The following is a 23,697-nucleotide window of genomic DNA, read 5'->3' as shown; positions in this document are numbered from 1 at the left end:
TGACAGCCTGGAGGAGCTGCTGCTCATTGTTCTGATGTCAGAGCTGTTCTCCTCCCAGAGCTGGAGTCTGAAAACGCTGACGTCTGGCTGCAGAGCGCCGCCCTGCTGGACTATGGCTTTGCTAACATCCACGTTGCTGCGTTGCTTTGCTAACATCCACGTTGCTGTGTTGCTTTGTGGTGTCTTGAGTGTAAAATCCGTCCAAACAGCAACATGTTGCCATGAAAAGTTGGATAGCACAGTGCTACTTCCCTAGCCTGCTCGCTGGCTGCAAACTGTGGACTGGATTTCCTGACTGATTCCTCCTGGTCTCATTGAGACCCGCTTCCCTTCAGGAAATCCAGTCCACATCAGAACCCGATCCCGGATCGGCTCCATACCTAAAAACCATGAGCCCGTTAGGATCACGTGACCAGATCACGTGAGCGGTCAAATCGCAGCCTTTGTGTTTTCAAAATCCTGTTTTATCATAATGCGATATTATCGCAAATGCAATTAATCATTCAGCCCTACGTCTGATACAACAGAACACCTGGTTCTCAGTGCTGCCCCCTGGAGGGTCCTAGGTTTTCTACAGGACACCTGGTTCTCAGTGCTGCCCCCTGGAGGGTCCTAGGTTTTCTACAGGACACCTGGTTCTCAGTGCTGCCCCCTGGAGGGTCCTAGGTTTTCTACAGGACACCTGGTTCTCAGTGCTGCCCCCTGTAGGGTCCTAGGTTTTCTACCTGTAGAATGGAGGCAGGCTCCTCCCATGAGGAAGCAGCTCCTAGGTACAGTAAGGAGGTTGACTCACTCTCTACTGTGAAGGTTCCTATTTAATGCAGCTCCAGTGAAGGAGAAATAAAGTTATGTAAACTGAACTGAATCGTGTGTGTGTGTGTGTGTGTGTGTGTGTGTGTGTGTGTGTGTGTGTGTGTGTGTGTGTGTGTGTGTGTGTGTGTGTGTGTGATTGAGTGAGTGAGTGAGTGTGTGTGTGTGTGTGAGAGTGAGACCTGTGGGGGATGAACATGTTGGACAGCTGGAAGCAGTGTGTGGCCAGAGGCTGTACCGGCAGGCTGAGAGGAGCCGAGTTCATGTTGATAGCAGGATTCATGGCAGCTGGAAATGAAAACACACAAGTTACTGCAGGATCAACACCCTGGACCAGGCCCCCTACACACTGGGCTGGACCAGGCCCCCTACACACTGGGCTGGACCAGGCCCCCTACACACTGGGCTGGACCAGGCCCCCTACACACTGGGCTGGACCAGGCCCCCTACACACTTGGCTGGACCAGGCCCCCTACACACTGGGCTGGACCAGGCCCCCTACACACTAAGGAGTGTACCTGAAACAGCAGCCATAGCTCCGATGGCGATGGCTCCACTCATATGCAGAGCCTGCTGAGCTGCAGGAGGGATCTGCAGCCCCGTACCTGCAACACACACACACACACACACACACACACACACACACACACACACACACACACACACACACACACACACACACACACACACACACACACACACACACACACACACACACACACACACACACACACACACACACACACACACACACACACACACACACACACACACACACACACACACACACACACACACACACACACGGGTGAAGTTTGGTGGGGGTGGAGGCGGCAGTGGAGGTTGGTGGAGGCGCTCTGACCTTCAGCCAGTCGGGCCATCAGCTGCAGCCTCCCGGTGGTCCCCAGGTCGATGCCGGAGCGTTCCAGCTCGTCGTTGTCCAGGAAGGAGGAGGCGGCGGCGGCATCGCCGCGTTCCGTGACGTGGCCAACCTTCATGGGTCGCCCGGCCAGCTCGAACCCGTTCAGCTGCTCTAGAGCTTTCTTGGCACACTCCGCATCTGAGAACTGAGAGCACTCATTGTTCACATGCATGACACGGCGGCCATGACACGGCGGCCATGAAGTGATGGCCGCCACACGGTTAGGCCACCAGGACACGAGGCGATGGCCACATCCATTGAGGTGAAGGACTCACAGTGATGAAGCCGTAGCCTTTGGAGCGTCCCGTTTCACTGTCCATCATCAGCTGGATGCTCTCAATCTGAGGAACACAGTTTTATACCTTACACATCCACAGAAGAGTGAGAGAGTGTGTGTGAGTGTGTGTGTGAGTGTGTGTGTGTGTATTACCCGTCCAAAGGGTTCGAAGATCCCCCTCAGCATCTCCTCTGTGATGTTGAAGTGCAGTGATCCTACATACAGCCTCATCGGACCACACGCTCCTTTCTGCAGGACGCTGGCTGCAGCCGCTGCTCGGTTCTTCTCTGCCTACACACACACACACACACACACACACACACACACACACACACACACACACACACACACACACACACACACACACACACACACACACACACACACACACACACACACACACACACACACACACACACACGTTACTTTACACCTGTACAGGTGGCCTGTGTCAGTCAGTGTGTGTGTGAATACCTGTGAGGCCTGTACGATGATAGGAACTCCCAGCAGCCTTTGCCCCGTCAGCCCGATGGCGAGAGGAACGGAGCCGGTGTCCACGAACTCGATGTAAGCAATGCCCTTTGACCTGCGGGAGTTCCTGTCCGAGATCATCCTCACGTCTCGAACCTGCGGAGGGATGGCCGCAGCCGTTACCACGGCAACCAACAGTGGCACGGAAGCCCCGCCCTGCCACGGCACTCGTACCTGTCCCACTGCGGAGAAAAAGTCCTCCAGGTCTCTGGGGCGGATTCGGGCGGCCAGCTGCATGCAGAAGACGGTCCGGGCGTCTCGCTCCTCTGGAGTCAGGTTGTCTATCGGCTGTCTGCCACACAACAACAGCAACCGTCAGCCACAACAAGCGGCGTCCTGACAGAAGACGGCACTGCTCTCACCGGATCGGACTCTTCTCCTTCCGGATCGGACTCTTCTCCTTCCGGATCGGACTCTTGCTCCTGGAGCGCCCGCGGCTGCAAACACAGGAAGTTTCAATGGCGGGAGCCAGCCAGCAGTGAGCGGCAGCTCGGCCCGGCTCCAGCCAAAGGGGGACTCACTGCTTGTGGTGGTCCCTGTAACGTCCTCCTCGCTCCCGGCTGCGCCGCCGCTCCCGGCTGCGGCTTCGTCTCCGCTCGCGGCTGCGTTTCCGCTCGCGGCTGCGGCTCCTTTTCCGCTCGCGGCTGCGGCTCTTTTTCCGTTCACGGCTGCGTTTTTTCCTGTCAAAATACACAGCGGCTAATCAGAGGCAGGCCTGAGACGGCGGCCAATCAGAGGCAAGCCTGACAGGCAGGTGGTTCATTGACATTGCATCGATCCTTCTTGAGGAAACGAATCTGTGACCTACTGACCTCTTGGAACGCTCCTCCTCCCCATTAGGACTTGTGGCCTTGGTGTCCTCCTAAGAAAGATTGACAGAGAAGAAGAACAGCAGGACAAGCAGCAGGAGGAGGAGCAGCAGGAGGAGGTGCAGCAGGAGGAGGAGCAGCAGGAGGAGGAGCAGCAGGAAGAGGTGCAGCAAGAGGAGGAGCAGCAGGAGGAGGTGCAGCAAGAGGAGGAGCAGCAGGAGGAAATGGAAACATAGTTTAAAGGTCTCACATTATACAAACTTCCCTTTGTGTTGGTTTTCCAACAGGAACTGTTGGTACAGAGACACAGCTCGACAACATTTACAGGTACTGACACAATGTCAATGTTGGTGGAGCTCCAACACCCATAGTCCAACAGCTACAGCCCGACGCCCATAGTCCAACAGCTACAGCCCGACGCCCACAGTCCAACAGCTACAGCCCGACGCCCATAGTCCAACAGCTACAGCCCGACGCCCATAGTCCAACAGCTACAGCCCGAGGCCCACAGTCCAACAGCTACAGCCCGAGGCCCACAGTCCAACAGCTACAGCCCGAGGCCCACAGTCCAACAGCTACAGCCCGAGGACCACAGTCTGCCAGATACAGCCTGACAGATACAGCGTGACAGCAACAGCCCCAGCCCAACAGCTACAGCTCACAGTCCAACAGCTACAGCCCGAGGCCCACAGTTCACCAGCTACAACCCGACAGCTACAGTCCAACAGCTACAGTGGGACATATAAGGTCTGATGCCTACAGTCTAACATTTACAACCCGACAGCTACAGTCCAACAGCTACAGTGGGACATATAAGGTCTGATGCCTACAGTCTAACATTTACAACCCGACAGCTACAGTCCAACAACAAGTGATAGTATGGAACAAACATCTAAACAGATCGTGTGGTTCAAGAAGAGTGTTTGATACTGTTCCTGATACACAGTACAGACAGTCGGTCGGTACAGTCAGAACTCCCAGACTCACCTTCTTGTATGGAGCTTCCAGCATCGCCTCGATGTCCAGGTCGTCCGCCATGCTGCTGACACACACACACACACACACACACACACACACACACACACACACACACACACACACACACACACACACACACACACACACACACACACACAGAGTTAGATGGAGCACCAGTGGAATATTTTGAGATCCTAATGCTTTTATAATAAAGTGGAATATAACAGCTCTCAGGATGCTAACAGGAGGCTAACAGCAGCTAGCGGGCCTCCCGCGCTCTCTCCCGCTTCGCGCGGCTCTCTCTTGCGCCAGGCACCGGAGTAAAGACCGATGGAGGCCTACCTCCTGCCGGTCAGAGGCTCGGTGAGTCAGGGCCTTGAAGCGGTGGTTCAGTGCGGTGAAGGCGGACTCTCCGGTTCTCTCCGGGGCTCGAGGCTCGTTACGGACCGACGCGCTGCGCTCAGAGCTGAATGACGAACGGAAGGAGCCTCTGAAGTATCGCGAGATCTTTCCACCGCGAGATCAAAACATTTTTTCGTACATAAAATCAATTTATTCAAAAACCCAATGAACAAAAAACAAAACCAATAAATCCGAATATTTAGTGGATAATTATTGAACACGTAGGTGATAAAAAACACATGGATTATATAAGTCAGCAGAAAGATTTTTACAAAATTAATTTTTATGTCTTCAATACAATTAAACTCATCCATCCAACTCATTCACAGAGAGTCCTCAGGACACTGTGGAGAGTTAGAGCTGGTTCACTGGGAGACGTCAGGACACAGTGGAGGGTTAGAGCTGGTTCACTGGGAGACGTCAGGACACAGTGGAGGGTTAGAGCTGGTTCACTGGGAGACGTCAGGACACAGTGGAGGGTTAGAGCTGGTTCACTGGGAGACGTCAGGACACAGTGGAGGGTTAGAGCTGGTTCACTGGGAGACGTCGGGACACTGTGGCGGGTTAGAGCTGGTTCACTGGGAGACGTCAGGACACAGTGGACGGTTAGAGCTGGTTCACTGGGAGACGTCAGGACACAGTGGAGGGTTAGAGCTGGTTCACTGGGAGACGTCAGGACACAGTGGAGGGTTAGAGCTGGTTCACAGAGAGTCCTCAGGACACTGTGGAGGGTTAGAGCTGGTTCACTGGGAGACGTCAGGACACAGTGGAGGGTTAGAGCTGGTTCACAGAGAGTCCTCAGGACACAGTGGAGGGTTAGAGCTGGTTCACAGAGAGTCCTCAGGACACTGTGGAGGGTTAGAGCTGGTTCACTGGGAGACGTCAGGACACAGTGGAGGGTTAGAGCTGGTTCACAGAGAGTCCTCAGGACACAGTGGACGGTTAGAGCTGGTTCACTGGGAGACGTCAGGACACAGTGGAGGGTTAGAGCTGGTTCACTGGGAGACGTCGGGACACTGTGGAGGGTTAGAGCTGGTTCACTGGGAGACGTCGGGACACTGTGGAGGGTTAGAGCTGGTTCACCAGTTTGAGGAATTCAAACAATACCAGGCAGTGTGATGTTGATTTCTGGAACTTTATTCAAACAGTCTGTTCATGTTCAGCTCGAAACGACTCAATAATACTTTGTTGATCAGGTGACTCAGCAGATTGAGACGATCAGGTGACTCAGCAGATTGAGACGATCAGGTGACTCAGCAGATTGAGACGATCAGGTGACTTGCTGTTCGGTCAATCAGACGTCGTCCTGTTCCGTCCGCTCTCTGGAGGAGACCCACCGGCTGACCAGGACCTCCTGCAGGAACAAACAGGTCAGCAGTTACTAGGTGGGAGGAGTTGTGCAGGTCTGCTGGTGAAGCTCTTTAGGTTCGACCTTTGAACTCCTTCACTTCAGCAGAGAGTCAGAGCTGGGCCAGAGGGGGGCCAGAGGAGGGCCAGAGGGGGGCCAGAGGAGGGCCAGAGGAGGGCCAGAGGGGGGCCAGAGGAGGGCCAGAGGAGGGCCAGAGCTGGGCCAGAGGGGGGCCAGAGGAGTGCCAGAGGAGTGCCAGAGGAGGGCCAGAGCGAGGTCAGAGGAGGGTCAGAGGAGGGCCAGAGCTGGGCCAGAGGGGGGCCAGAGGAGGGCCAGAGCGAGGTCAGAGCTGGGCCAGAGTGGGGTCAGAGCTGGGCCAGAGTGGGGTCAGAGCTGGGCCAGAGTGGGTTCCAGAACGGGATCTGACACGTCATCAGCTGGGGGTGGAGTTCTCACTACCTACGAGGAGGAAGAGGCTGAACCGGCTCTTCATCATCAAAGCAAGACGGACGTGAAAAAACAAGAACGGAGCGACGAGGAGACGCAATGTTTCTCTTTGGTCTGCAGCCGAGGTTCAGGCCAGACGACCCTAACCCTGACCCAGACCCTAAGCCTAACCCAGACCCTAACCCAGACCCTAACCCTAACCGAGACCCTAACCCTAACCCAGACCCTAACCCAGACATAACCCTAACCCAGACCCTGACCCTAACCCAGACCCTGACCCTAACCCAGACTGGAGTATCAGGGACGACAACGGGACCTGGCTGTGGCGGGAACGTTAGGACCGTCCAGCAGCTCCTCAAGAAACTTAAAAACATTACAAAAGGAGTACCGGGACCAAAAACAGGAGCTTTCCACAGAAGTCCTTCACGTTCCGTCTGCAGTGACGTCCCAGGTTTTGGAGTGACACCATGACCTGGCCTTACCTGGTTCTACCTGAAGAGTACCTGCTTCAATTCATCTGGAGCAACCAGGAGAAACCTGCAGAACCAGACCCAAAGGACGAAGAACCTGCAGAACCAGACTCAGAAAAGGAAGAACCTGCAGAACCAGACTTAGAAGAGGAATAACCTGCAGAACCAGACCCAGTGGAGGAGAAACCTGCAGAACCAGACTCAGTGGAGGAGAAACCTGCAGAACCAGACTCAGTGGAGGAGAAACCTGCAGAACCAGACTCAGTGGAGGAGAAACCTGCAGAACCAGACTCAGATAAGGCCAGCCCCTCCCCTCACCATGTGCTGCAGACTCACCTGAACCTTCAGTCGTCTCAGACACTGCGGTGAGTCCAGCTCGGCCTCTGATAGGTCGGCTGGATAAACGACGTAACACAGCATGAGTTCCTGGAAAACAAGGCACAGGTCAGAGGCCACGGCAGGGATCCAAACAGGTGACGGCAACCTGGCGGGCCGACTCGTTACCTTGGAGACGTTCGCCGTGATCCTGCTGAGAGCTGCCAGGGACCGCCAAGAAAATGGACGCAACGCCAAATCCCTGAAGGCGCCATCAGCTCGCTGGACGACAACGGAGTAGCTGAGCCACCGCGACACGTTCAGGGACACGCAGGAGATTTCAGCGTCAGGGAGGAGACACTTCCTTCAACTGTGACAACTGTGACCAGTCCCAGGGAGACCCCACGGTGTGTGTGTGTGTGTGTGTGTGTGTGTGTGTGTGTGTGTGTGTGTGTGTGTGTGTGTGTGTGTGTGTGTGTGTGTGTGTGTTACCTGGCGTGGTAGAAAGGAGGTCCTTTCCTGTACAAAACTAGAAACAGACGGTGAAATGATGAAAACGTGAAGACAAATCAGATTAGAGTCGACATGAACAGTTGTGACTTTAGCCCCGCCCCCAGTTCACAGGCCTCGCCCCCATGTGTTTGGGTCTTACTGAAGTCAACGCCATACTTGGCCCCGCCCCCTTCTTTGGGGACCCACCCCCTGCTGCGACAGTGGTGATAGGCTGCGTAGGAGCTGACGAAGTCTGGACACAGAGACCGGAACCTTCTCCACAGGTCCACCACCGACAGGGGCTCCTGGCCAATCAGAGAGAGAGAGAGACGGGCTCCTGGCCAATCAGAGAGAGAGAGACGAGCCCCTGGCCAATCAGAGAGAGAGAGAGAGACGAGCTCCTGGCCAATCAGAGAGAGAGAGACAGGCTCCTGGCGTTTTTCTGTTTTTGGTTTCTTACTTCCTATTTCTCACTTCCTATTTCTCACTTCCTATTTCTCACTTCCTATTCCTCACTTCCTATTTCTCACTTCCTATTCCTCACTTCCTATTACTTACTTCCTATTTCTCACTTCCTATTCCTTACTTCCTATTTCTCACTTCCTATTTCTTACTTCCGATTCCTTACTTCCTATTCCTTACTTCCTATTTCTCACTTTCTATTCCTTACTTCCTATTTCTCACTTCCTATTTCTCACTTCCTATTACTTACTTCCTATTTCTCACTTCCTATTTCTCACTTCCTATTCCTTACTTCCTATTTCTCACTTCCTATTCCTCACTTCCTATTTCTCACTTCCTATTCCTCACTTCCTATTACTTACTTCCTATTCCTCACTTCCTATTCCTTACTTCCTATTTCTCACTTCCCATTTCTCACTTTCGATTCCTTACTTCCTATTCCTTACTTCCTATTTCTCACTTCCTATTCCTTACTTCCTATTTCTTACTTCAGATTCCTTACTTCCTATTCCTTACTTCCTATTCCTTACTTCCTATTCCTTACTTCCTATTTCTCACTTTCTATTCCTTACTTCCTATTTCTCACTTCCTATTCCTCACTTCCTATTTCTCACTTCCTATTCCTTACTTCCTATTACTTACTTCCTATTCCTCACTTCCTATTTCTCACTTCCTATTCCTCACTTCCTATTACTTACTTCCTATTTCTCACTTCCTATTTCTCACTTCCTATTCCTCACTTCCTATTACTTACTTCCTATTTCTCACTTCCCATTTCTCACTTTCGATTCCTTACTTCCTATTTCTCACTTCCTATTCCTTACTTCCTATTTCTCACTTTCTATTCCTCACTTCCTATTCCTTACTTCCTATTTCTCACTTCCTATTCCTTACTTCCTATTCCTTACTTCCTATTTCTCACTTCCTATTTCTCACTTCCTATTCCTTACTTCCTATTTCTCACTTCCTATTCCTTACTTCCTATTCCTCACTTCCTATTTCTCACTTCCTATTCCTTACTTCCTATTCCTTACTTCCTATTCCTTACTTCCTATTTCTCACTTCCTATTTCTCACTTCCTATTCATTACTTCCTATTTCTCACTTCCTATTTCTCACTTCCTATTCCTCACTTCCTATTTCTCACTTCCTATTCCTTACTTCCTATTTCTCACTTCCTATTTCTCACTTCCTATTTCTCACTTCCTATTTCTCACTTCCTATTCCTCACTTCCTATTCCTTACTTCCTATTTTTTTTTTTTTTTTTTTTTTTTTTTTTTTTTTTTTTTTTTTGGTGCCCTTGTCCTGTTCGGCAGCTTGGGCCAACAATATGATGTGATTGAGAGCCTTCGGAGTCAGAACAGTTTTTGGTCTTGCAACAGGGAGAGACCTGGAGTCTCCTCCTGTTGCCTTCTCCGTCAGAAGCTGGCATGGCTGCCGTACACGACCGGGGGGGAACGCACAAAGAGAGAGAGAAGAGAAGAGAGAGAAGAAAGTCGAGGGGGGAGGGGGGAGGGGGGTGGGGGGAAGGGGATAACATACAATGTCCTTGTTGTGCTACATATATTATTTGCAATAATCACACTCATCCAAATACTTTCCAACTGTTATTAGATTGAACCAGCCTGAGCAGCTCTATCTAGACAGTAAGATGATTTCCTAGATTTAACCAGCCTGAGCAGCTCTATCTAGACAGTAACGTGAAGCAGGAACATGAAATAACAAAGAGGCAACAACAAAAGAGGAACATGATTTTTAAAGTTTGAGCAAATGATGACAGACAACAAGCAACTTCAGAAGCACCTTTCGTGAGGAGTGAAAGTGTGTGTGTGTGTGTGTGCGTGTATGTGAGTGTGTGTGGCTTGTCCACTGGGTGTGGCCGGAACTGTTGTGGGGGGACCCGTGGTGACACCCCGGGGTCCGAGGCCACCGCGCCCGGACACCGCCACCCCGGCAGACAGAAGCCCCCCAGGCCCGGGGAGACCCCAGCGAACCACCCCAGAGAGCCCCGCCCCCGCCCAAAAAGCACCCGACGGAGAATGCAGAGAGGAATCCCCCCCAGGCAAGAGGGGCCCACAAGAGAAGGACAAAGGGCACAGGGCCCCAGGCCCCGACCCAAGCCGCCAAGCCGAGAAAAGGCCGGAGCAGGGCCCCCGGGCCGAGCGGGCCGAGAGCCCCCCCAACCCCGGCGGCGAGTCCCACCGCACCCCCGGGAACAGGCCCACCCACCGCCCCCCCCAACCCGGTAAGGCAGAGACGGCCCCAGCCGCCGCGCCCCGGACCAGCCCCGCCCCCAGACCCAGGAAAGCGAAGCCCGGCGCAGGCCCCGGTCGGAGAACAGTCAACTCTACACCCCCAGGAGCCTCATAATCCACCCGCCCCATAACCCCTCCCCCCGGGTCTTGATTGGGAAACCCAACCCATGACCCACCCCGCACACCCACACACCCCCACACCCCCACACACACACACACACACACACACACACACACACACACACACACACACACACACACACACACACACACACACACGGAACGGGGGGGGGAGTGATGACTCTCGCACCCTCAGGCCGCCGGCCGGGCCCCCTCCCGGCCACCGCGGTATCCCAACCTCCACCAATCCAACAGCAAGTGGAGAAGGAGCACCGCACCCCAGCCCCCCCACAAGCGCCGCGCCCGAGGGAGCGCGCCCCCCGTACTCCAGCCGCACTCACCCCGGGCCGGGGCGGGACCCCAGCGGGAGGTGCTGGGGGGAGCCACGTCTCCCGCCCTTCCCCTGCCCTATATGTGTGTTGGATGTATGTAAGGGTGTGTTTTTGTGTTTTGAAAAGGTGGATGCGATGTGTGTGTCTATGGTGCGGTTTAAAATTGGGGGGTAGCGGGGCCCGGGCGTTCTACCGCTGACAAGCGGCAGAACCCCGAAAGCGGCTTACCCCCTCAAGACCCTGCATGACTAAGTGTGGTTAAAATTGTGGGTGGTGCAAAGTCGGGGGAGGACCCAGACCGCAATTAAGTAGCCTGGACCCCCCACCTAGGCACCGCCCCACTCTTCCCTATTGTGGGGTAATATAAGGTGAGGTAAGGCAGGGAGGGTTCTGAGGGAGGGGGTCCCCCCGTCGCTAGGACCTTGGCCCAGCTGGACCCCCCGCGCTGCCCCACCCCACCCCCCGAGCGGCCGGCCTAGGACCAGGGGGGCCACACCCCCCCAAACAAGGCGCCGCAAGGGGACCCGGGCAGGGAGCCCCCACCCCACCCAACGGCCAGACAGCAGAGTCCGAGACCCGCAGGGCCCAGTGCGAGCCCAGCCGGAGGCCAGTGGCCAGGGCACCCCCCCTCATTCGCCCACTCCACACAGCCCCACACCCCAACCCACACACCCCAACCCACACACCCCAACTCACACACCCCCACTCACACGCACACGCACACCCCTATCAGGCCCTGGAGGTCACTCTCAGTTAACCGTCCATCCAGAACCCGGAGCCCCCCCCGTACCCCGCTCCCCCCAATCCGGGAATGAGGCAGACCCGGAGCGCGGCAGCAGGGGCCAACCCGCCCCACCGGGGGAGGGGGCCAGAGGGAGGACCCACCCCCAGCGCCGCAGCGGGCACCCCCACCGGGAAGGGGGAGGCCCCGCACCCCCAGGGCCCGGACAACCCGCCCCCAACCTCCCCCCAGTCGACAGCCCAGCCGGGGCCCGACGCTCACTTCCTATTCCTCACTTCCTATTACTTACTTCCTATTTCTCACTTCCTATTCCTTACTTCCTATTTCTCACTTCCTATTCCTCACTTCCTATTTCTCACTTCCTATTCCTCACTTCCTATTACTTACTTCCTATTTCTCACTTCCTATTCCTTACTTCCTATTTCTCACTTCCTATTTCTTACTTCCGATTCCTTACTTCCTATTCCTTACTTCCTATTTCTCACTTTCTATTCCTTACTTCCTATTTCTCACTTCCTATTTCTCACTTCCTATTACTTACTTCCTATTTCTCACTTCCTATTTCTCACTTCCTATTCCTTACTTCCTATTTCTCACTTCCTATTCCTTACTTCCTATTCCTCACTTCCTATTCCTTACTTCCTATTTCTCACTTCCTATTTCTCACTTCCTATTTCTCACTTCCTATTCCTTACTTCCTATTTCTCACTTCCTATTTCTCACTTCCTATTCCTCACTTCCTATTCCTTACTTCCTATTTCTCACTTCCTATTTCTCACTTCCTATTTCTCACTTCCTATTCCTTACTTCCTATTTCTCACTTCCTATTTCTCACTTCCTATTCCTTACTTCCTATTCCTCCACCTCCTCTCTTGTTTAATAACAAAACATTTCCACCATTTTAACCACATTAAAACCTCCACATCACAATCCAGCTGTCACCATATCACACACACACACACACACACACACACACACACACACACACACACACACACACACACACACACACACACACACACACACACACACACACACACACACACACACACACACTACCATCATTCGTTCAACTTTCAAAATCATGTTTTTCTTTTGTTGTTGCTTCTTTGTTAAATCATGTTCCTGTCTAGATAGAGCTGCTCGGGCTGGTTAATCTAGAACATCATGTTCCTGTCTAGATAGAGCTGCTCGGGCTGGTTAATCTAGAAAATCATGTTCCTGTCTAGATAGAGCTGCTCGGGCTGGTTAATCTAGAAAATCATGTTCCTGTCTAGATAGAGCTGCTCGGGCTGGTTAATCTAGAAAATCATGTGACTGTCTAGATAGAGCTGCTCAGGCTGGTTAATCTAGAAAATCATGTGACTGTCTAGATAGAGCTGCTCAGGCCGGTTAATCTAGAAAATCATGTGACTGTCTAGATAGAGCTGCTCAGGCCGGTTAATCTAGAAAATCATGTGACTGTCTCGATCAGACAGTATCTTGTTTCCCACACGTTGCTATGACAGTATAACTTTATTGGGTTCCGTGATTGAAGCAGACCTGCGACCCGTTGCGTGAGAGGAACCACCGTGCTCACTGGAGTATCACTACTTCTACCACTCTAGGCAGAGCACACCGGAACTCCTCCACCAGGTGTCGCACCAAACTGGGCTACACCTTCACCATCACTGAGTGTGATTGGTGAGTGGAGTGGCTCCAGAACGCAAACTGTAGAACTTGTCTGTTCATAAGGCATGTCCTCGAAGGTGACCCATGGCAGGACACCCCACACACAACCCTCTCACTCCTGGTGACCCCCCCCCCCCCCACACACAACCCTCTCACTCCTGGTGACCCCCCCCCCCCCCCCACACACAACCCTCTCACTCCTTTTGACCCCCCCACACAAACCTCTCACTCCTGGTGACCCCCCCCCCACACACACAACCCTCTCACTCCTGGTTACACCCCCACACACAACCCTCTCACTCCTGGTTACACCCCCACACACAACCCTCTCACTCCTGGTGACCCCCCCCCCCACACACACACAACCCTCTCACTCCTTTTGACCCCCCCACACACAACCCTCTCACTCCTTTTGACCCCCCCCACACAAACCTCTCACTCCTGGTGACCCCCCCCCCCCCCCCACACACAACCCTCTCACTCCTGGTTACACCCCCACACACAACCCTCTCACTCCTTTTGACCCCCCCACACACAACCCTCTCACTCTTTTTGAGCCCCCCACACAAACCTCTCACTCCTGGTGACCCCCCCCCCCCCCCCCACACACAACCCTCTTACTCCTTTTGACCCCCCCACACACAACCCTCTCACTCCTGGTTACACCTCCATAACTAATAAACCAAACTAAACTAGATGAACTAACTAACTACATGCGTTCCACTCTGTGTTCACGGAGTGGCTTGTTGCAGTGCATCATGGGAGTTTGTGGATCGCTGCAGTGCATCATGGGCGTCCTGCCATGGTGCACTTGAGTGCCGGTGATTGTTTAAATAATAGTTTCTATGGATCATGCAGGTAGACAGACAGTTACTCGGGGCAGGTAGACAGACAGTTACCCGGTGCAGGTAGACAGACAGTTACCCGGGGCAGGTAGACAGACAGTTACTCGGGGCAGGTAGACAGACAGTTACTCGGTGCAGGTAGACAGACAGTTACCCGGGGCAGGTAGACAGACAGTTACCTGGTGCAGGTAGACAGACAGGCAGCCCAGACTGTAAACCAGGAAGAAGGTCTGTTGAAAACAGAGTAAAGTTTAAAAGGAGAGATGAAGAAAACAGCAGAGGATTATGGGTAATGTAGTGTTATGGTAATGTTAGAGTAAAGTAATGAGTTACCTCCTCCAGGCTGAGCTGTAGGAACTCTGACACACATTCCCTGCTCAGCCTCCCGACCTGCACACACACAGAGTACACACACACAGAGTACACACACAGAGTACACACACACACAGTAAACACACAGAGTACACACACACACAGTAAACACACACAGAGTACACACACACAGAGTACACACACACAGTAAACACACACAGAGTACACACACACAGTAAACACACAGAGTACACACACACAGAGTACACACACAGAGTACACACACACAGAGTACACACACAGAGTACACACACAGTAAACACACACACACACACAGTAAACACACACACACACACAGTAAACACACAGAGTACACACACACAGAGTACACACACACAGTAAACACACAGAGTACACACACACAGTAAACACACAGAGTACACACACACAGAGTACACACACACAGTAAACACAGAGTACACACACACAGTAAACACACAGAGTACACACACACAGTAAACACACAGAGTACACACACACAGAGTACACACACACAGTAAACACACAGAGTACACACACACAGTAAACACACAGAGTACACACACACAGAGTACACACACACAGTAAACACAGAGTACACACACACACACACACAGTAAACACACAGAGTACACACACACACAGAGTACACACAGAGTACACACACACACACACACACACACACACACACACACACACACACACACACACACACACACACACACACCTTGTCGTCAGAGTCCACCAGGTCCAAACCAGGACCTGGAACCAGGGGATCAAGACCAGAATGGATGTTGGACTGAGGGGGACCCTGGTCTGAACCGGGTCCAAGGTCCTGGTCCAGGTGTTGCAGGTCTGGCCTGTGGTAGTGAATGAAGGTGAGTCCAGGTGAACCAGAACCAGAACCAGAGGTCATGTGATGAAGGTTCTATTAGGGGGACTGGTTCTGTTAGGGGGGACGTGGACTCACCTGGCCTGGGGGGTCTCAGGTAGAAACCGGTCCTGGGGGTCTGGAACAGAAGCAGGTCAGCTAACGGCAGCAGAGCGTCTGATTGGACGAGACAGAGAAACTCACCTGGTCTGGATCGGTCACCCCATTGGTACAGGCTGGGACCTGGTCTGGATCTGGACAAGATCCCTTTACCGAAGTAACCCTGAAACAAGACCAGCACCTCAGGCTCATGTGGACTCCCTGGGACCTGGTCTGAGGTAGACTAACTGGGACCTGGTCTCATGTGAACTCCCTGGGACCTGGTCTGAGGTGGACTAACTGGGACCTGGTCTCATGTGAACTCCCTGGGACCTGGTCTGAGGTGGACTCCCTGGCACCTGGTCTGAGGTAGAATCCCTGGGACCTGGTCTGAGGTAGACTAACTGGGACCTGGTCTCATGTGGACTAACTGGGACCTGGTCTGAGGAGGACTGATCCAGACCTGCTTGTAGACCTGCTGGATGTGGTCCGGGTCCCAGACCAGCACGTGTTGGTTGATCAGATCCGCCCTGAACTGGTTCTGGTCCTGGTCCCGGGGGAGGCTGAGACCCGGTAGAGGACCATGGTAGTCCTCCTGGACCCGAGTCCTCTGCCGAGGAGACCGGAACTCCGCCTGCATGGTCCTGGACCGGGACGGACCGAGCGGTCCGTTGTTTCGGACGAAGTAGTTTCCGTGTTACCTGGTGACTTCCTGCTGCTGGTTCAGAGCGACATGAACCGGAGCTGCTGGCGGTAACGTGTCTGATGAAGGTAACGTGTCTGATGAAGGTAACGTTTAACATCCGTACCTTCACTGAGTCTGTCCGGTGTGATGTCTGCTGTAGCTACGCTGATACACGTCACATCCGGGTCCCGGCACGTCACTGCGGGGGCGGGACTCTGACCAGGTCTTTTTGAATTTGCTCTTCTCCGATTATGGAGAGGAGCAATTGCACTTCTTCAGTCGTCCAAGGATCCATTCTTCACTTTCTTTACTGATTTGAAACGGCGGGCTTGCCGGTAGAGTAGCGGTTGGGTTGTCACAGACCAATCAGCAGACGACAGTGTTGAAGCTCCTCCCCCTCATATCCGGGAGGTTGCGCCTGGTATCCCAAACGGAGGGGTAGCGAGGGGTAGCGAGAAATGGTTACCAATGGCACCTGTTGGTATCGGTAACTGTGACAGTGGAAACGCACACCAAACGGTTACCACAGGTCCTGTACCGGTACCAAGGGGCGCTGTGGAAACGGGGCTTAAGTCCGAGATCACGATTGAACAGGAGTCAACCGTTGACAGTGGACAGGAAGTGACCATCAGTAGACAGGAAGTGACCATCAGTAGACAGGAAGTGACCACTGTGTGTGTGAACGGGTGAATGATTTGCTCAGGCAGTGGAAAAGCGCTTCAGAAGTGATATGTACCATTTAGGTGTAGAAATTTCTGAGCACATTGAGAAGGAGCAGGTCCTGTCTCACCACGTTAGGTCCTGTCTTACTACGTCAGGTATTGTCTCCCCAGATAAGGTCCATTTCCCCCATGTCAGGCCCTGTCTTACTACATCAGGTCGTGTCTCACTATGTCAGGCCCTGTCTTACTACATCAGGTCGTGTCTCACTATGTCAGGTCCTGTCTTACTACATCAGGTCCTGTCTCACCAGGTCAGGTCCTGTCTCACCATGTCAGGCCCTGTCTTACTACATCAGGTCGTGTCTCACTATGTCAGGCCCTGTCTTACTACATCAGGTCCTGTCTCACCAGGTCAGGTCCTGTCTCACCATGTCAGGCCCTGTCTTACTACATCAGGTCCTGTCTCACTATGTCAGGTCCTGTCTTACTACATCAGGTCCTGTCTCACCAGGTCAGCTCCTGTCTGAGTATGTCAGGTCTTGTCTCTCTATCTATCTATCTATCTATCTATCTATCTATCTATCTATCTATCTATCTATCTCTCTCTCTCTCTCTCTCTCTCTCTCTCTCTCTCTCTCTCTCTCTCTCTCTCTCTCTATCTCTCTCTCTCTCTCTCTCTCTCTCTCTCTCTCTCTCTCTCTCTCTATCTATCTTCTGCTGCTCCACCAGATGAAGAGGAACTCCTGCAGCAGTCGGAGGATTTTAATCAGTTTAATTCTTTAAAAGAAACTAATCAGAGACGAAGTGGAAACTTTCTGTCTTCAAGAAACACAAAGCGGGAAAACTACGGTGGAACTATTCTTATGAGACGAATCACTCAGAGGGTTCAGGGGTCAAGGGTTAGGGGTGAAGGGTAGGGGTCAAGGGTTAGGGGTGAAGGGTAGGGGTCAAGGGTTAGGGGTGAAGGGTAGGGGTCAAGGGTTAGGGTTAGGGGTCAAGGGTTCAGGGGTCAAGGGTTAGGGTTAGGGGTCAAGGGTTAGGGGTCAAGGGTTAGGGGTCAAGGGTTCAGGGGTCAAGGGTTAGGGGTTCAGGAGTCAATGGTTAGGGGTCAAAGGTAGGGGTCAAGGGTTAGGGGTCAAGGGTTAGGGGTCAAGGGTTCAGGGGTCAAGGGTTAGGGGTTCAGGAGTCAAGGGTTAGGGGTGAAGGGTAGGGGTCAAGGGTTAGGGTTCAGGGGTTAGGGGTCAAGGGTAGGGGTCAAGGGTTAGGGGTTCAGGAGTCAAGGGTTAGGGGTGAAGGGTAGGGGTCAAGGGTTGGGGTTAGGGGTCAAGGGTAGGGGTCAAGGGTTAGGGGTTCAGGAGTCAAGGGTTAGGGGTGAAGGGTAGGGGTCAAGGGTTAGGGGTTCAGGAGTCAAGGGTTAGGGGTGAAGGGTGAAGGGTAGGGGTCAAGGGTTAGGGTTCAGGGGTTAGGGGTCAAGGGTAGGGGTCAAGGGTTAGGGGTTCAGGAGTCAAGGGTTAGGGGTCAAAGGTAGGGGTCAAGGGTTAGGGGTCAGGGGTCAAGGGTTCAGGGGTCAAAGGTAGGGGTCAAGGGTTAGGGGTCAGGGGTCAGCCGGTAGGGTCGTGTCGGTCCACCAGGTAGAACTTGTGTTTCTGGATGTGTCGGTACAGGGATGTGTACTTGGACACCCTCCTCATCCTCGGCAGGATGAAGGTGCGAGTGAAGTCGTCTCTGCTCATGGCGCCACGACCCTCCGCCGCGAGGACGCCGTTCAGGAAGTGGAGACAGAAACTGAAGCAGTTATGATCGACCTCATCGAACCTGAGACGCAAAAACACACACAGGTGTGTCCTGGTGTGAACAGGTGTGTGTCCAAATGTGTCTCGATGTGGGTCCTGGTGTAAACAGGTGTGTCTCCAAATGTGTCTCGGTCTGGGTCCTGGTGTGAACAGGTGTGTCTCCAAATGTGTCTTGGTGTGGGTCCTGGTGTGAACAGGTGTGTCTCCAAATGTGTCTTGGTGTGGGTCCTGGTGTGAACAGGTGTGTCTCCAAATGTGTCTCGGTGTGGGTCCTGGTGTGAACAGGTGTGTGTCTCGTTGTGTCATTGAGTGAATAGGTTTGTTTGTTAGTGTAAACAAGTGTCTACAGGTGTGTTCAAGTGTGTGTCCATGTGTGTCTTGGTGTGTCTCAGTGTGTCCAGGTGTGAACAGGTGTGTGTGTAGGTCCAGCTCACCTGTGCCAGGCTGGGTCCCACATGGGACCCTGGGAGAAGCGGTCCAGGTACTGGTCCCACTGGTCCAGCAGGTGGAACATGTCGGGTCGGACCAGAGGAACACACACACAGCGCTCCCAGCCAATCAGCTCCCTCCGCACCCCGGAACTAGTGTAGTTATACACAACACCTGCACACACATGAACACAATGTTGGAATACACACACACACACACACACACACACACACACACACACACACACACACACACACACACACACGACCTGTGGTACTGGATATTCCAGTGTGAAGATCTGATTCTCCATCAAAGTTGCTGAAAAACAAGAGAAAGATTCACATGTTAGACTGGACTCACCTGGTCTCACCTGGTCTGGTCTTACCTGGTCTCACCTTGTCTGGCCTTACCTGATCTGGTCTTACCTGGTCTCGCCTGGTCTGACCTTACATGGTCTCGCCTGGTCTGGTCTCACATGGTCTCACCTGGTCTGGTCTTACCTGGTCTCACCTGATCTGGTCTCACCTGGTCTGGTCTTACCTGGTCTCACCTAGTCTGGTCTTGCCTGGTCTCACCTGGTCTGGTCTAACCTGGTCTCAGTTGGTCTGGTCTTACCTGATCTGGTCTTACCTGGTCTCACCTGGTCTGGTCTCACCTGGTCTGGTCTTACCTGGTCTCACCTGGTCTGGTCTCACCTGGTCTGGTCTCACCTTGTCTGGCCTTACCTGATCTGGTCTTACCTGGTCTCACCTAGTCTGGTCTTACCTGGTCTCACCTGGTCTGGTCTCACCTGGTCTGGCCTTACATGGTCTCACCTGGACTGGTCTTACCTGGTCTGGCCTTACATGGTCTCACCTGGTCTGGTCTTACCTGGTCTCACCTGGTCTGGTCTCACCTGGTCTGGTCTTACCTGGTCTCACCTGGTCTGATCTTACCTGGTCTCACCTGGTCTGGTCTCACCTGGCCAACACGCTGAACTAACAAGCGCGTTGCAGTGTGTGTGTATGAGTGTGTACCTGGTGAGACTGCCGGCTGCAGGAGCCACCAGCAGACAGCAGGGGGAGTTGTGAGCGTTGCTGAAGGGCGGGGGCAGACTGACGGGGGCCTCCAGCAGCCGGCCCCCCCTCAGCGGCTCCCCGCAGCTGGGACACTGTTCAGGGAGGGAGAGGCAGAAGATCTCCTGCTGGCAGTGAGTCACCCTGATCACCCTGCTGGCCATTACTGCTCCTGCATCAGCCTCCGTCACCCTGCTGGCCATTACTGCTCCTGCATCAGCCTCCGTCACCCTGCTGGCCATCACTGCTCCTGCATTAGCCTCCGTCACCCTGCTGGCCATTACTGCTCCTGCATTAGCCTCCGTCAGCCTGCTGGCCATTACTGCTCCTGCATTAGCCTCCGTCACCCTGCTGGCCATTACTGCTCCTGCATCAGCCTCCGTCACCCTGCTGGCCATTACTCCTCCTCAGTCAGCCTCCGTCAGCCTGTCACTCCTCCATTACTACAGTCTACTTCTGTTGTTCTACAGCGACAGCCTATCAGGTTGCTGGTTCTGTCTGGCAGACGGTCATGTGACCCGCCTCACCTGTTGCAGGTGACCTTCGCACTGTCGTCATGGATACAGGTGAGCTGTCGCTCTAACGCTGCAATGCATTCTGGGACTTGAACTACTTGTTGAACAATAAACGTACAAAGGAGACGTAAATACAACAAAAGACAAAGGACTGGAGGGTTAGAGAGAGAAAATATATTCTGAAATATAAATTCACTATATCTGCAGAAGAAAACACAGACGGGAAACAGGAAACAGACAGGAAGCAGGAAACAGACAGGAAGCAGGAAACATAAACAGGAAACAGACAGGAAGCAGGAAACACAGACAGGAAGCAGGAAACACAGACAGGAAGCAGGAAACAGACAGGAAACAGGAAGCATAAACAGGAAACAGACAGGAAGCAGGAAACACAGACAGGAAGCAGGAAACACAGACAGGAAGCAGGAAACAGACAGGAAGCAGGAAACAAAGACAGGAAACAGGAAACATAAACAGGAAACAGACAGGAAGCAGGAAACACAGACAGGAAGCAGGAAACAGACAGGAAGCAGGAGACAGACAGGAAGCAGGAAACACAGACAGGAAATATAAACAGGAAACAGACAGGAAGCAGGAAACACAGACAGGAAACAGGAAACATAAACAGGAAACAGACAGGAAGCAGGAAACACAGACAGGAAGCAGGAAACAGACAGGAAACAGGAAACATAAACAGGAAACAGACAGGAAGCAGGAAACACAGACAGGAAGCAGGAAACAGACAGGAAACAGGAAACATAAACAGGAAGCAGGAAACACAGACAGGAAACAGGAAACATAAACAGGAAACAGACAGGAAGCAGGAAACACAGACAGGAAGCAGGAAACAGACAGGAAACAGGAAACATAAACAGGAAGCAGGAAACACAGACAGGAAACAGGAAACATAAACAGGAAACAGACAGGAAGCAGGAAACACAGACAGGAAGCAGGAAACAGACAGGAAACAGGAAACATAAACAGGAAACAGGAAACACAGACAGGAAACATAAACAGGAAACAGACAGGAAACCGGAAACACAGACAGGAAACAGGAAACAGGAAACACAGACAGGAAACAAACACAGACAGGAAACATAAACAGGAAACAGACAGGAAACACAGACAGGAAACAGGAAACAGACATGAAGCAGGAAACACAGACAGGAAACACAGACAGGAAACAGGAAACAGACAGGAAGCAGGAAACACAGACAAGAAACACAAACAGGAAACAAATGGGAAACACAGGAAACAGGAAACACAGACAGGAAACACAAACAGGAAACAGACAGGAAACACCAGAAACGCCACAGGAATCACTGAAACAAAGCAAAGAAACAAGAAACACATACAGGAAACTAGAAAACACAGACAGGAAACAGACAAGCATGTAACAGGAAACAGACAGGAAACTAGAAAACACAGACAGGAAACACTGGAAACACACAGGAATCTCCAAAACAAAGCAAAGAGACAGGAAACACAAACAGGAAACAGAAAGGAGACAGGAAACACAGACAAGAAACCGGAAACAGACAAGAAACAAACAGGAAACAAGAAAACACAAACAGGAAACAGACAGGAAACAAGAAAACACAAACAGGAAACACAGACAGGAAACAGACAAGAAAAAAAACAGGAAAAATACAGGAAACAAGAAAACACAGACAGAAAACATAAACAGGCAAGAAACAAACAGGAAACAAGAAAACACAAACAGGAAACAGACAGAGAAGAGGAAACACAGAAACAAAACAAAGAAACAGGAAACACAGACAGGAAACATAGACAGGAAAACAGGAAACACAGACAGGAAACAGGAAACAGACATGAAGCAGGAAACACAGACAGGAAACAGACAGAAAAGAGGAAACACAGAAACAAAACAAAGAAACAGGAAACACAGACAGGAAACACAGACAGGAAACACGGACAGGAAACACAGACGGTCAGGTGTCAGGGTTCAGGATTCAGGCGGTCAGGGGTCAGGGTCCAGGATTCAGGCGGTCAGGGTTCAGGCGGTCAGGGGTCAGGGTCCAGGATTCAGGCGTCAGGGTTCAGGATTCAGGCGGTCAGGGGTCAGGGTCCAGGATTCAGGCGGTCAGGGGTCAGGGGTCAGGGTCCAGGATTCAGGCGGTCAGGGTTCAGGCGGTCAGGGGTCAGGGTCCAGGATTCAGGCGTCAGGGTTCAGGATTCAGGCGGTCAGGGTTCAGGGGTCAGGATTCAGGCGGTCAGGGGTCAGGGTCCAGGATTCAGGCGGTCAGGGTTCAGGCGGTCAGGGCCAGGATTCAGGCGGTCAGGGGTCAGGGTCCAGGATTCAGGCGGTCAGGGTTCAGGCGGTCAGGGCCAGGATTCAGGCGGTCAGGGTTCAGGGGTCAGGATTCAGGCGGTCAGGGTCCAGGGTCCAGGATTGCAGTTCAAACGTTTGACTGTAGTAATCAGAACTGACCAGTAATGGCAATGCAAGATGACTCCTCCTCTACCCTGGAAGGGTTCTGTGTGGCGGCCATGATGAGGACCGTCTGAATCCTCAATAAGAAAAGGAGGCTCGTTGCTTCCGTGGCCTAGGAACCACTGATGCTTCCTTTAGAACCTCCTTTAGCCTAGGAACCACTGATGCTTCCTTTAGAACCTCCTTTAGCCTAGGAACCACTGATGCTTCCTTTAGAACCTCCTTTAGCCTAGGAACCACTGATGCTTCCTTTGGAACCTCCTTTAGCCTAGGAACCACTGATGCTTCCTTTAGAACCTCCTTTAGCCTAGGAACCACTGATGCTTCCTTTGGAACCTCCTTTAGCCTAGGAACCACTGATGCTTCCCTTAGAACCTCCTTTAGAACCTCCTTTAGCCTAGGAACCACTGATGCTTCCTTTAGACCCTCCTTTAGCCTAGGAACCACTGATGCTTCCTTTACCAAAGGAGACCAGCTCATGTTCCCCCACAATTCCTTGCGGCGACAACATTTAAAGGAACCCGCTCATCGGAGCGTTCAGGGAAACTCAGGAT

At 52.6% G+C, this 23,697-nt stretch overlaps 3 protein-coding genes across 9 annotated transcripts in view; all 3 read right to left on the bottom strand.

The window, feature by feature from the left end:
- The window catches only part of LOC308128019 (RNA-binding protein 39-like), a 6,479-nt gene extending 1,655 nt beyond the window's left edge, over positions 1-4,824 (bottom strand). The window contains exons 1-12 of one of the 4 annotated variants that reach the window (XM_080493691.1): positions 4,670-4,824; positions 4,337-4,391; positions 3,353-3,402; positions 3,062-3,220; positions 2,903-2,977; positions 2,715-2,832; positions 2,484-2,636; positions 2,163-2,300; positions 2,008-2,073; positions 1,673-1,877; positions 1,329-1,415; positions 993-1,098 (exon numbers count right to left, since the gene is read on the bottom strand). In XM_080493691.1, the coding sequence (XP_080349817.1) occupies positions 993-1,098; positions 1,329-1,415; positions 1,673-1,877; positions 2,008-2,073; positions 2,163-2,300; positions 2,484-2,636; positions 2,715-2,832; positions 2,903-2,977; positions 3,062-3,220; positions 3,353-3,402; positions 4,337-4,387 (1,208 nt within the window). In that variant the 5' untranslated portion in view covers positions 4,388-4,391; positions 4,670-4,824. Of the gene's footprint in view, positions 1-992; positions 1,099-1,328; positions 1,416-1,672; positions 1,878-2,007; positions 2,074-2,162; positions 2,301-2,483; positions 2,637-2,714; positions 2,833-2,902; positions 2,978-3,061; positions 3,221-3,352; positions 3,403-4,336; positions 4,392-4,570; positions 4,634-4,669 lie in introns of those variants that run through there. The other 3 variants (XM_080493690.1, XM_080493693.1, XM_080493692.1) reach the window with 3 other exon arrangements.
- A 1,020-nt stretch (positions 4,825-5,844) lies between these two features.
- Positions 5,845-16,609, bottom strand: tsen2 (TSEN2 tRNA splicing endonuclease subunit). Of its 4 annotated transcripts, none has more exons than XM_080493685.1 (12): positions 16,359-16,556; positions 16,013-16,264; positions 15,655-15,733; positions 15,550-15,589; positions 15,307-15,439; positions 14,562-14,618; positions 14,408-14,458; positions 7,962-8,106; positions 7,802-7,838; positions 7,499-7,610; positions 7,331-7,420; positions 5,845-6,083 (listed from the first exon to the last, which is right to left on the bottom strand). In XM_080493685.1, the coding sequence occupies exons 2-12, from the start codon at positions 16,187-16,189 to the stop codon at positions 6,024-6,026; spliced, it is 981 nt and encodes a 326-aa protein (XP_080349811.1). In that variant the 5' UTR covers positions 16,190-16,264; positions 16,359-16,556; the 3' UTR covers positions 5,845-6,023. The 4 variants fall into 4 exon arrangements, with proteins under 4 accessions (XP_080349811.1, XP_080349810.1, XP_080349813.1 ...); XM_080493687.1 differs by having other exon boundaries at positions 5,847-6,083; positions 7,499-7,591; positions 16,359-16,399; XM_080493684.1 differs by having other exon boundaries at positions 16,013-16,609.
- A 1,888-nt stretch (positions 16,610-18,497) lies between these two features.
- Positions 18,498-20,337, bottom strand: LOC308128021 (MKRN2 opposite strand protein-like; the record flags this gene model as incomplete). Its single annotated transcript, XM_080493695.1, has 4 exons — positions 18,498-18,711; positions 19,124-19,292; positions 19,387-19,436; positions 20,135-20,337. 4 exons carry the CDS (start codon positions 20,335-20,337, stop codon positions 18,498-18,500), a joined length of 636 nt encoding a protein of 211 aa, XP_080349821.1.
- Positions 20,338-23,697: the final 3,360 nt, after the last annotated feature.

The sequence above is a fragment of the Lipophrys pholis genome, assembly GCF_963383615.2.
Source record: "Lipophrys pholis genome assembly, contig: SCAFFOLD_53, whole genome shotgun sequence".
NCBI classification, from domain to species: domain Eukaryota; kingdom Metazoa; phylum Chordata; class Actinopteri; order Blenniiformes; family Blenniidae; genus Lipophrys; species Lipophrys pholis.
The sequence above is the reverse complement of the archived record's forward strand: the minus strand, read 5'-3'. Positions and strand labels throughout refer to the sequence as shown.

Coding starts and splice junctions, on each gene's coding strand:
- tsen2 (XM_080493684.1), bottom strand. CDS start 16,189: ATGCAGGCGGAGTTCCGGTCTCCTCGGCAGAGGACTCGGGTCCAGGAG. Junction 7,611..7,801: donor CCTCCTTTCTACCACGCCAG/GTAACACACACA, acceptor GCGGTGGCTCAG/CTACTCCGTTGTCGTCCAGC. Junction 7,421..7,498: donor TCACGGCGAACGTCTCCAAG/GTAACGAGTCGG, acceptor CTTGTTTTCCAG/GAACTCATGCTGTGTTACGT.